Source organism: Triturus cristatus, chromosome 11, assembly GCF_964204655.1.
Source record: "Triturus cristatus chromosome 11, aTriCri1.1, whole genome shotgun sequence".
Classification (NCBI taxonomy): domain Eukaryota; kingdom Metazoa; phylum Chordata; class Amphibia; order Caudata; family Salamandridae; genus Triturus; species Triturus cristatus.
Genome location: NC_140594.1, coordinates 1,006,247,493 through 1,006,260,914, shown reverse-complemented (window position 1 = coordinate 1,006,260,914; position 13,422 = coordinate 1,006,247,493). Strand labels below are relative to the sequence as shown.

General features: G+C 44.1%; 1 protein-coding gene across 3 annotated transcripts in view; it reads right to left on the bottom strand.

Annotated features, from left to right (window-relative positions):
- The window catches only part of LOC146785834 (transient receptor potential cation channel subfamily V member 6-like), a 318,210-nt gene that overhangs the window by 94,416 nt on the left and 210,372 nt on the right, over nucleotides 1-13,422 (bottom strand). For all 3 annotated transcript variants that reach the window (XM_085635167.1, XM_085635169.1, XM_085635168.1), the window contains one exon: nucleotides 3,380-3,466. In XM_085635167.1, the coding sequence (XP_085491293.1) occupies nucleotides 3,380-3,466 (87 nt within the window). The remainder of the gene's footprint in view (nucleotides 1-3,379; nucleotides 3,467-13,422) is intronic.

Here is a 13,422-nt window from a genome sequence, read left to right as displayed (position 1 = left end):
AAATGTGATATGCCAATTTGAAGGCTTTTTCGAAAACGCTTTTTCTCTAATGCTGACCATTCCTCATACCTAATATAATGGTCCTTTTTCAACTAGTGTAATGTTGCTTTATTTGTTCAGTACATGTGTAACTTTCTACATTCCTAAATGTTTCTTCAATGTTCAGAGTAAATTATTCCTGTGGGAACGGGATATCAGCTGCTACAATAGTATTTCTTTTTCACCAATGGCAGGCCTATGTGGACTTTCAAATCTTTCATTTCTCATGACTAGCATAGGAAAGCATCTTACTGTTGTGAGTGTCCTCGGTGACATGATGTGAATCTAAGCATGTGACAGTCTTTTGATGGTGGTGTGATGCTACATCATTGGGGCCTTGTTAGAGACTTTATAAAAGAATATACCCCATAGGAGGGGCAGCACTCAACGCCATTCCGACTTTTCCTACTTTGGGGCAACGCCATACTTTTTCTTTCCCCTTGCAAGAGGGCACTATGCTGATCAATGCTGATTGATTTTTGATGATTACTAAGAAATATTCTCTTACTTTTGGACGGCTTTGCTGATGTTACAGTCGGTAGCTGATTGACTGAAACCTTGTTTTGCCGAACCATTTCAATATAATTTTCCTTTATTTATTTGTTCTATGCTAATGGAATCGCCCTTAATGGACATTAAATCTGAACCCTTTCCCCTTCTTTGTAGGATTTGAGTTGTTGGACAAACAAACTATTCTCCTGCCTTTTTTAATGATAGTGGGTATGATTGGCACTTTGATGCAAGCTATGATATTCTTAATTGAAATTCTGAAAAGATTGCTTATTGTTATGGAATTTTAATCTTTAATACAATAACCAAATTAATCTAATACCTGTCTAAGTTTAGTATTGAATCTTGTTGGTTCTTCCATTTAAACAGTTATTTTGCAAATGATTTAAATGCATTGTAGGGAGAATCAGAGAACTCTTGTCAGAACATCAAGTTTTACTTCTATTGTTCTGATTTACTGTTGCAGAGCTTTTGGTCTGCATGATTCTAGTCCAACTTAACTTCGTCGGCAGGTTGGGTCTTCCCGTTGCTATTCTTTATTTTTACAGCATGATCTTGAGAGTGGTGTACCTAAATCTGATTTGTGAGTAAGTTGTCAATTAATGGTCCGCCTTGGACAGATAATGTGGTATTTTGGCCATCCTAATTTCCATACCTCATATCAGCGGAGAAAGATTCATCAGAGGATCATTGCCTCTGTGGTAAATAGAAATGCTGCAGAATCTTTAATCGTAAAGAGCTCAGCATGGTTAGAGTAGTAAGGTGAGTAAGCATATAATACATTTTTACTACGCTTGCGCTGCAACAAGATCAAGTACCATCAAGGCACTGATATGGAACAGCAACAATTAAATAAAATCATTGGCATACTGTATAAACACATCTGGTCATACATCATAATCGTAGACAGTCTGGCCAGCCTGTAGAAAGTGTATCAAATATACTCAACAGTCTGTTTGTGGTGCTAGATTACACATGCAGACCCATCCGGATTATTAGTGTTCACAAAACAGGTATAAAATAGGTTCTGCCATTGAGTATCTTGTAACCACTTAAAAACCTATGACAGAACATAAAACATAAGTCTGCCATCCTAACAGGCGGGGTGGATGAGAGAAACATGTTGAGGGACCTAGAATAGAGACTGTAAAGTGGTGATATACAATAAGTTAGAGAGACAAGGAAGAGTATAGCTGCAATTTAAAAGCAAGACAAGATGGAATTGTGCGGATAGAAAAAGTGAATTCCATACTTTCGGTGTTGAATCCTAAAATGATTGCTTCATTGTGCAGTTTTGTTGAAGGCAGACACAACAAGGATGACTGTATCAACACTGAAAGAGTTGTTTAGAGCTAAGCTTGCTGCACTCTGTTCTGCAAATGCAGCAGAGGCATGCACTTTGCTGCCCTGGCGGATTATAGCCCATCATATTTCTTCACCTGCCAACAAAGATCTCTGGGAACTCAGAAGAGCTCCCACCACATTGTCTCCTTTGAAGACACTGTAGGCAGCTAAACAAACATATTTGTAAAAAAATACTCCCAAACTGGGAGATTGTTTTTGAAAAACACAAAAACAATTTGCCTTACCACTCTAAATTCCTCATTATGCGTTTGTTGGAATAGAATGTAGTATTTGCCAAATGTAGTAACTTCCATCACCCTAGGGAGAAGTGTTTACCAAGTGTGGTCTTCAACAACAAAAAAAACAACAAAAAATGAAGCATAGTATGCAGAATAATATGTAATGCACCAAATTTCACATTTTGTGTCTTTTATTCCAGTTGTTTTTTTCCAGGCTTTCCCCTTCAGTACATTTTGGCAAGTTTGTCCTGCTGAAATTTATCAGGGGAGAAACTGCAATGGTGTGATAATTATGACACATTTGGCAATTCCAGTCTCTGTGCAAACTCCAGCTTGCACAGGTATCACAATTTAACCCATAACTCATCACGAGGGCTTCAGATTTATCTTCCGGGGTGTGATGGGGTGATTTGTTTTCTTTCCAGGATCATCAAGCTTTTCCTGGCTTTCCCGAAAAGGAAAAAAGTAAACCAGAATGTCTATCCTTAATTGGATAGACGGTCTCAGGTAGTTAGACCGACACCCAAAGTCCATCAATGGTCTAAGCCATCAGCAGAGCCAGAGGGGCACATGATAGTCAACCCATTTTAAATAGAGCAGCCATTCCATCAGTTTGGCTGAAACAATACTCCACCACATTTGCGGCCTTTGTGTATGCCAAAATAAAGTAACCTGCTAAATAATATGCTAGATCCCCTTCCATTTTTTATATCTTTGCTGGATATTGTTAGAGATAAAAGTTAACACATTTCTAAGCTAATCTCCCTACTTCAGTAATTCCCTGTGCTCAACTTTCTTAAATTCACACAAAGTACTTCGCAACCACCTCTGGTCAGTTTCAATATCTTACAAAACACAACAAATATTAAAAAAGTAAACATCATATTAAGAGACTTACCTATTTTAAGGAGGCAAATGTGATGTATACTAAAAGATATTTAATACATTTGGTTGAGGCTTTTAATAAATTCTAAAAATAATAACTTGTTTTTTATATAGTACTTCATTACACACCTACCTTACAATTGCTATGAGTAGGAGGAGCACAATTTAACATTAGTCAAACTACCAATTTTGGAAGGATGCAAAGCTGTGTGGGCTATGTCGTAAATCATGATTTGACTGTCAATAGCCACAGGTTTCAATAACAAATATTCACTAAGCCAACCTGCAGGCTAGGGGAACTGTGTAAACAATTATTATTAATCTTTAAAGCCAGTCAGGAGTCCAAAGAAAAAAATACATACCTCAGTGGCAATGATGAAAAAAGCTCCCAGGACAACAACTATTTCACCTGCCAATCTTAAGAAGTCCATTCGTGTAGAATATGCTTCCTGCCAAGTATAAAAAACTTGGTTTATTGTTATAAATACAGAAGTCAAAATGTGATAAATATTAACCATAGACAAAGGAGGAAACAAAACAAGACCACATACACCAAAGTTATCATTACATTTTTCACAAAAGAGCATATGTAAATTTGCTCAGTAGAAAGACAAGATCTTCAGTCTTCTTGGCTAGGTTGTGCTTTGTGATGGGTTGCAATGGCAAATCCCCCTGATTTCAGGAATAAATGATGAATCCTAAGAATACACTAATGGAGATTCTTAAATGGATTTAACATATTCTCCAAAAAACTGGATTTTCTATTGGCCCTCCATCTTTAAATCAGGTCCATAGTGAGACCAAGCTATGAGTTTGTCCTGGAGAGCTGTGCAGAAGTAGTAACACCTAAACCAAAACGAATGAGGAAAATAGGAGAATCATGTGGAAAAAGCAACAAAACAAGCTCCAACTCCAATTATAATGGGATTTAATTGATAGAAGCAATAATTTATGTAATAGCAGCACTTTTAATAAAATATAGATGATATCCAATAAGGTAGATTACATTCAAAGAGTAACATGAGAGAGCAGACAATACAAATAAGCTTTCTTACATCTCTGTGAAACAATGCCAGAGACACCTCATTCGCTTTCACAACAAATATCAATGCACGACAGAGAATCTACTGGGCCACAGGCAACATCTCTCTGTCCGAAATCACACATATGTCCAGTAACACAGTCTTTGATAACTATTGAGGTATCAATTATTATTGTAGGGCCCTTTCAAAGCCAGAGCACTGAATATTTTAGTTACAGCTCTCCTGCTGTGCTCGGGAGACCCACAGAGCTTTCATTTAGTGTTTTTCTTTTTTCTTTTGGTGTGTCTGGTCCCACTCTTACATCCTGACTTGGCTTTCCTTTGGGGGCAACGGGTGAGCCAACCCCCGGCTGCCCCAGACGGCTCTCTGCCTGGCAGACTCCTTTTTACTGCCGGGGCAGGAGATGGAAACTTGGATTATTCCTGTCCATTCCATTGGGGCAGGGTGTTTGCACTGTGGGGCCGCCCAGCTCACCCCAGACACAGGCATGTGGAGTGGCAGCAAGTCAACCACTATTGGGGGGACTCAACGGTGTTTCCCTTGATTATTCCCAAGTTAGGGACCAGAGATGGGGTCCTGTACCCCTTTTGTCCTCCTTGGGGGGGATGGCACAACAGTGTCCTTTCTAATCTTGCATCAGGGGCCCAGGGAAAGGGTCTAATGCCCTTGCCTAGGGGATTGTGTCTCCGGGCCTCAGAGAGCTCTGGAGAAGGGGCCCCAAGCACGCCCCAAGCAGGCTTATTAATAGTTAATGCACCTTTGTGCAGACCCCCGATCACTGACCCACCCTGGGGACATATTCAGAATTTGCAGCTGAACTCCACGCCCTACGTGGGCTTATTTTTCTCCGGGTGGTGACCTCTAGCGCCCCGAAAAAGTTTCAGAGGGCTCCCCTGGCTCCCTGCGCCAGCCTTTTTCCTTTACCATATTCTCTGGTGCTCTTCTCCACTTGTTTGGGAGCAGAAGTCCAGATATTACCCCAACTGGTCCTTAGTGGGTGTAATGGAACCATTTTCACCGGTCCTGGGGAGACCCCCTGGTCCTGGGCTCAACTGTAGGCAAAGTCTTTAGCCCATTAGAGCATCAGGGGCATGTCCTCCCAGTTGTCCATTGCTGCTACCACCATCCAGTTCCAGTGTCCAAACCCAACAACAACAACTTTCCCTTGTGCAAGAGTTTTTAAAGGGAAGTGGAAGAAACCAGGCATTCCTGCCAAATCCTAGGGTACCACATTGCTCCTCTTCACCTGTCCCAACCCTTCTTCACAGCATGCTGGGATAATACCAGATGGCGCCATCAAGTAGTCGCTATTCAGATCTTCTGTAGGGGCATCAGCTCCACTCCTGGCTGACGTCACTGCCAGTGACTTTCCCACCAAAACGTCTCATGGGAGCCTTCTACTATGTTTGCTCCAGTTGTCTGACCTTACTCCTTTGTTCAGTGGGCCGGGGTGACCCAGACTTGGTACAGTGTGACAGGTAATTAACAGATGCAGATTTTCTTCCCCACCCCTTCATTCTCAGGAGCTGAGTGAAGCACTGTTAATTACTCCATTTGTGTGAGGAGTCCTTTGTTCCCTCTGCTGGGCAACAGGGTAATTAACTTGGCCCAGCAGAGTTAAAAAAGGTGTGGACATGATCCTGAGCTGAGCCAGAGAAATATGAACATTCTGGGAGACCCATCAGGTGTGCAAGTCGATCTTGAGGCCTGCATATTACAACTGGGCACACATGTTCACCCCTGTTTCTTACCTTATGGGACTTTGTAGGCATAAGAGATGTGAAACTGCACTCTAAGGCAGATTTTCCCAGGTATATAATATAGTGTCACCCCACGGTGCACGCTAAGACGGGTAGGACCATCTCTTCCTCTTACTTGATATCCCGGGGTACGCGCCAGGGCTGCCCCTTATCCCCCATGCTTTTTGTGTTGGCCCTAGAGCCTCTTGCGCAGTACCTGCGTCGGATTATGATCCCTTATGGTATACAGTTGCGTGGGGTGATACATTCAGTATCCTTATACGCGGATGACATGCTGTTATATTTTCACGATTTGGAAGTTGATAAACGCGGGATAGCTGCTGCCTTTGATAGATTCAGGGGAATTTCTGGCTTGCGTCTTAATGCTTCTAAATCGGTGGCCTTCGCCTTCTATAATACTTGTGCGTCTCCTACTCTACAATTTGGTCACATGAAATTCTGAGTTGAGCCTGTTACTTTTGAATACTTGGGGGTTAATATTTATAGATCGAACGCTGTACTATAGACGGTAATGTAGTACATACCATTAACTCGTTGCGCTCCCAGATTGCCTTTTGGAATTCGTTGCCGTTGACAGTGGCGGGCCGCGTGGCGGTGTCGAAAATGGTTATGCTACCCCGCCTCCTTTATTACTTCGTGAACTTGCCGGTGGTCCTGCCGGCTTGGATTTTTAAAGTGCTTGACACGTTAGTAACATCTCTGATATGGGGCGCGGGCAGACACCGGTTGGCGCTGGCTAAACTGCATCTACCTAGTACGGCGGGGGGCATGGGGGCGCCTGATTTTAAGACGTATTGTATAGTGGGACAGTTGCAGTGGATGGCATATTGGTTGGCTGGTAAGAATTTATTCGAAATTGGATACTCCTTGGGTTGTTTGAGACGTGGGTTTCTTCAGTCCCAGCTCTGTCCAGGTGCACGGAAAATGTGGGATCCTCCATACTTGTTACATGTGGCGTTGCATTATTGGGCACAGACGAAGAGGTTGGCTCGGTTGCCATTTCCGTATGCCCCAAATATACCCATATGTGAATTGCCTACTAGGCGTGGGGTGCTATCGATGACCCAAATACAGGGGTGGACTCGAGAGGGGGTGGGGACAGTCGGGGATTTATTTCTCAAGGGCCACTTGATGCCCCATTACGAGTTTGTACGCGCTAACTCGCTGCCTGACACCTTGTTTCTCATTCACGCGGCTGTAGTGCGTTTCATTCGCACTTATTGGTATATAAATCAAACGGAACCCACAACTTTTCAATTACTGAGATCACTACACATTATGGGACATGGCCGACATTTGGTGCAATGGCTTTACCGCGGCTTGTGAGAACATTTGCATGTTCCACTAATACCTCTCAGCCAGAAGTGGGATCTGACCTTGGGGCGGGAGCTGGCAGATAGGAAATGGGCCCAAATGCTAGAACATCCCCGGCGGGTTTCTCGGAATTGCCGTTTAAAAACGATTCAGTTATTTGTACTACATAGAGCATACCTGGCCCCAGCTACGATACGGAAAATGTTTCCCACAACGGCCGCGGTATGTCCACGGTGTAGGATGAATGACGCTGATTTTCTTCATATGATATGGTCCTGTCGGGTGCTGCGGGGGTATTGATCAGAGGTTGTCCGGGGATGGAGGTGTTGACAGAGCGTGCGCCATGGGACACAATCGAGGCCTGCCTTTTGGGGTTATTCCCCTCCCTAAAAAGGCTAAATTGTTACGCAGATTTGCTGGGTTGGCTCTGATGTTGGCAAAACGTATGATAACACGACGCTGGAAGTCTACTCTGGCGCCGCAAGTGGGCGATTGGCGTGAAGAAGTGGGCAGATGGGTGGTTGCAGAAAGGGAGGCTTTACACCGTGAAGAATACAGGGGACTGCGGAAGCGACCGATTTCACTAGACTGGGCGCACCTAGTGGAACAATTCAAGGCTTTGGAAGATGTCGAGCCTTCGGGTTCACAACACAGTAGGCGGGACAACGGTGCTGTGTCATAGGAGCTGGTGGATTCATGTTTACCTGCGCATTAACAGGGGGCCTCCCTTCTGCTTCCTTATCCCGGCCCTGTTCATTTGCCTCTGTCCCCTTGAGTCCCCCTCTCTCCTTGCTCCTCTCTATGTTTCTCTCCCCTCTCCTTCTTCTTCCCCCCCTTCCTCCCCCTCCTCGGTACACGCCCCTTCCCGGGGTTCTCAGACAGGATGCGCACTGGACGCACGAACATCAGCGAAGTGTGTAGTCTGTGTAGCGGCACTTAGGTTACATGTTTGTTGGGGTATTGTTTGGGGAGGGTTAGTTTGGGAGGGGGGTGTAATGGGTACTGCAGAAGATACCACTTATTAGTATTGTAGTTATCTGTCTGGATATACAGAATGCAAATATATACTGTAAGTCATGTTGTAATATCTGTAAAATTAATGTATGCCTTATCTTACCATGTGACCAGGATCTGGGCCGTCTTGCTAATATGCAAGGCCTTCAAAATGTTTATGCTTTACCATGTACACCTGTGTGTTATTTGCAGTGCTCAATAAAAAAATATATATTAAAAAAAAGTATAATATAGTGTCACTACAGACAAATCTGCAAACCATACTGGCTTTACCAGGAGTGTCCACTAATATTATAAGCAGGGCCACTGGCATTATATGTCAGGAGAGGGCCAAATTATGCGGCAGATTTTAGTCAATTGTGTGAAAAAAAAGCAAAATCATGTGGCATAAAGCGTTAAATTTTTTTGCAATAGTATTACTTCAATAGTTAGTCATTTTTAAACATGGTAACACTGTCTGGGCATTGGCTGCACCTAATTAGTACCAGTCTAATATTCAAATATAGCAATAAGCAACAGAAAAGTGACAAGTCCAGTGTTGTAAAGGGTCTTCCAGCACGCTACAACATTTGTCACTGCATTTTTAAATAACTTTTGAACCACTTGAAATAGAAGCACATTAATTTTGGTTCAAATCTGCAGCTATTGCGGTAGATGACAGATTATATGGCAAATGCAGCATATGTATAATTATGTGGTAAATCACAACGGTTACTCAATCGCATAATTCCAGTGGCCCTGATTATAAGGCGGCCTATCTAAGGTCAACATGTAACCTTGCAGAGTTTGTGCTCATGTGTGTTCATGTGTAACCAATCAAGTTTCCCTTATCCTAGATGGGTTGCAGCAGCCTTATCTTAAAAGGCGGACACTGGCAGTAAACACACACAGCCCATTTACTAGTGATTACTGCAGGTGAGACATACATAGTGAGACTCACCCAGAGTAAAATGTCCAAAACCGGATGATCAAAAAAAGCAAAGAAATTGGGCGTACTAAGTGGGTGTAATCCAATTGCAACAAAGACACTCTGAGCAAATGCAGCAAGTCTTCACATTTCCCCACAGCATCAACTAAACCAAGTTAACCCTCATGTGACATCGAGATTCTTGTGCAGGCTAAACCCTTTGTACAACAGCGTCATTACCGTTAAGAAGTTATAAATTGACAAAACATGAAAGACTTTCACACTGCACAGCACCAACCTGTTCCCACATTAGTGAACATTCTCCATAGGACAAGCTCTCACCAAAAGAAGCACAATCAAAGAATGTCATGAGTGATGTAATATGTGACGTCGTCACCAGTGCATTGCGGGTGCGCGAGTTATAGTTAGCTCAACTAACTATAACGGGTGAATTTCTCTGGTTTTATATGAGCCCAATGTCCAAGTAACTATAACGTCCCTGAAACCTATGTTTTTTTCAGTGAATTTCTAAGGCTTTTTTAAATGCTAATTTCTAACTATAAAGTGCCTGAAACCTATGTTTTTTTCAGTGAATTTCTAAGGTTTTGTAAATGCTAATTTCTAACTATAACGTGCCTGAAACCTATGGTTTTTTCAGTGAATTTCTAAGGTTTTTTAAATGCTATTTTCTAATTATAATGTTCATAAAACCTATGTTTTTCTCAGTAATTTTGAAAAAAAGTGATATTTTGTAACTTTAATATTCTAAAAATTGTTTTTGTGTTTTTTTATTTATTATTTAATGTCTTCTTGTTTTTTAAATATTAAACAACTACATACAGTATAAAAGGGAGCGCAGCCCAGAGCCACATCTGAAGACCAACACACGCCGTAGACCTACTGATGAAGCAGCTCTGACACCAAAGAAAGCCACAACACCCACCACCACCCCCAGGACCCCCCCCACCAATGAGGCAGCGCAGAACAAGACAGAGAACTTTCCGAAAACGGCATGGCCCCTCAGTCACACAATAGCTGAATATTGGGACAGGTGTGAACAAACTATATGTGAAGGAAGCAATTCACCCATGAATAACAATGCACACAATGCAAAGTGTAGCGGTGATGTGCTGGACACATCTCAGTATGCAGAACACACACCTCTCCATGTGTACAAATACTACTGGTGCTTGTAGTGTTGTGGACAGTGGACCCAACAATGTTACATCAAACACTAGGGACGATCTCAGTCATGTAGCTGTATCGTCCCCCCCTGTAAGCATAAGGGTAACCGGAGTGGGCTGGTCCGACGTACGCCACTTCAGCGTAGGATTGTGAATAAATAGGCCGGTGATCTGGGCGTGGTTCCCTTGTGAACTGTGAAGACCAACGACTGTGCCAGAGCGGCGGGCCTCAACCTGCCACCAGGCTGCCGCCTTGACCGCGGCTCTCCTCCACACAGGCCCCCTGCGAACCCAGCGGCACAGCACCACAGACTTATGTCTGTACAGACTACTGTCTTCGATCTACACTGTGGACAGCAGGCCTCACAATTCAGCTGGAGTAGCGATTGCAGATGATGCAGTGCAGTACGCAAGATACATTGCTCCCAGTGCGGCCCTCTCGGACCACGCATCATCGCAGGTTGCGCCCACGCTGAGTACGTCAGATACCACTAACTCAGTGCACCACAAGTCATCGCCACGTGGCCTTACCAAGGCAGAATTCAATAGACAAAAGACATTGGTCTGTGTGCGCCCCCCCCCCCCCGAACAATGCATCATCACAGGGTACGTACACGCTGAGTGCCAAAGGTACTACTAACTCAGTGCACCACAAGACATTGACATGTCACCTTACTGAGGCAGAATCCAATAGACAAAAGACATTGCTCCGAATGCGGCCCTCCCGGACAACGCATCATCGCAGGGTATGTACACGCTGAGCCCCAAAGGTACTACTAAGTCACTGCACCATAAGTCATCGCAAGGAAGAGTGAACAGTTTTCAGCAGCGAGGCATACTATCACTCGAAAATCACCCAAAAATTCTTATAATATAAAAAGAACAGAAGAATCAAAGTACATTAATGATTACATCAAGTAATTTTGAGGATGTTGAATACAAATATGGGCATACAATATGTTGCAGATAACTCTATTCCTGTTCCTCGCATACTATCCAAATAGAAGTCCATAACTGGAAAACATATGTCTATATGAAATACTGCAACATTATAGTTTTAGAAAAAAATTTACAGAGAAAATAAATAAAGGGAAATATGCTGTAATTGGATCTGATGGATGTTTCTTAAAGAATGCCAAAGGAAATTTGATTAATCACAGGAAATTAAGTTGTGATACTGCAGATAAGAGAGAGTTTTTCAATTTAGCTCTTCTCCAACTCTTCAAACCTTGAAGGACTGAAATGGAATTACTTGTAGTGACATTGCTACCAGTGAGGCCCGGCCGGACCATGCATCATCGCAGGGTGCTTCAGGTGCCACTAACTCACTGCACCACAAGTTATCACCACGTGAACTTATTCAGGCAGAATTCAACGCAAGCCGCAACACATGGTGCCACTAACCCTGTTCAATACAAGCCGGCGACACGTGGTGCCACTGACCCTGAACAACACAAGGCGCGACACGTGGTGCCTCTAACCCTGTTCAACGCAAGCCGATCCCACATGTGGAACTGTGTCCTGAGTCCTGAATGGCAGTGATCCCAAGTCCGTGGCAGCGACCACAGTACCAGACTCCCTTTGATCAGTAGGCATATTGCCATATGAAAGGCCGGCGACACGTGGTGCCACTAACTCTGAACAACACAAGGCGTGACACGTCGTGCCTCTAACCCTGTTCAACACACGCCAATCCCACATGTGTAACCGTGTCCTGAGTCCTGAATGGCAGTGACCCCAAGTCTGTGGCAGTGACCACAGCAGCATACTCCCTTTGATCAGATAGGTATATTTCCATATGCAAGGCCGGCGGTACGTGGTGCCACTAACCATGTTTAACACAAGCCGATCCCACATGTGTAACTGTGTCCTGAGTCCTGAATGGCAGTGACCCCAACTCCGTGGCAGCGACCACATCAGCATAGTCCCTTTGATCAGTTAGGCATATTTCCATATGCAAGGCCGGCGGCACGTGGTGCCACTAACCCTGTTCAACACAGTCCGATTCCACGTGTGCAACTGTGTCCTGAGTCCTGAATGGCAGTGACCCCAACTCCATGGCAGCGACCACAGCAGCATACTCCCGTTGCTCAGTTAGGCATATTTCCATATGCAAGGCCGGCGACACGTCGTGCCACTAACCCTGTTCAAGATAAGCCAATCCCACATGTGTAACTGTGTCCTGAGTCCTGAATGGCAGTGACTCCAAGTCCGTGGCAGCGACCACAGCAGCATACTCCCTTTGATCAGTTAGGCATATTTCCATATGCAAGGCCGGCGACACGTGGTGCCACTAACCCTGTTAAACACAAGCCGATCCCACATGTGTAACTGTGTCCTGAGTCCTGAATGGCAGTGATCTCAAGTCCGTGGCAGCGACCACAGCAGCATACTCCCTTTGATCAGTTAGGCATATTTCCATACGCAAGGCCGGCGACACGTGGTGCCACTAACCCTGTTCAACACAAGCCGATCCCAAATGTGGAACTGTGTCCTGAATCCTGAATGGCAGTGACCCCAAATCCGTGGCAGCGAACACCAACCTATGCATGGGGCTGTGGGCCCTTGCTCACCGCTACCTCTGGCCTACACTGCAGTCAGCAGGACTCACAATTCAGATACAGTCACAATTGCAGATGACGCAGTAGGCAAGAGACATAGCTCCCACTGCGGTCCATCCGCACCAAGCAGCATCACAGGCTCATACACTGTGACAGTGTATTCTATACATATTTCATCTTTTCATGATACGCCTACACTGTGGTCAGTAGGGCTCACAATTAAAATTAAATCCTGATTCATTAATTACAGAGTCCACTAGGCAAGTAACTATCACAGGCCTAAACCCTACATAATATCCTTTTAGTATCCTTGCTTCAAGAACTTTTTTTATATCAGTTATACCTTTAGTACAATCAACAAATTAATCTTCAAGTGCAAACAAACACTCACCAACAGTGTACACTGCAGGCAACAGAGCTCGCAATTTGAAATTTGACACGTGGTGCCACCAACGCTGTTCAACACAAGCCACGACACGTGGTGCCACTAACCCTGTTCAACACAAGCCAATCCCACATATGCAACTGTGTCCTGAGTCCTGAATGGCAGTGACCCCAAGTCTGTGGCAGCGACCACAGCACCAGACTCCCTTCGATCTGTTTGGCATATTTCCATATGCAA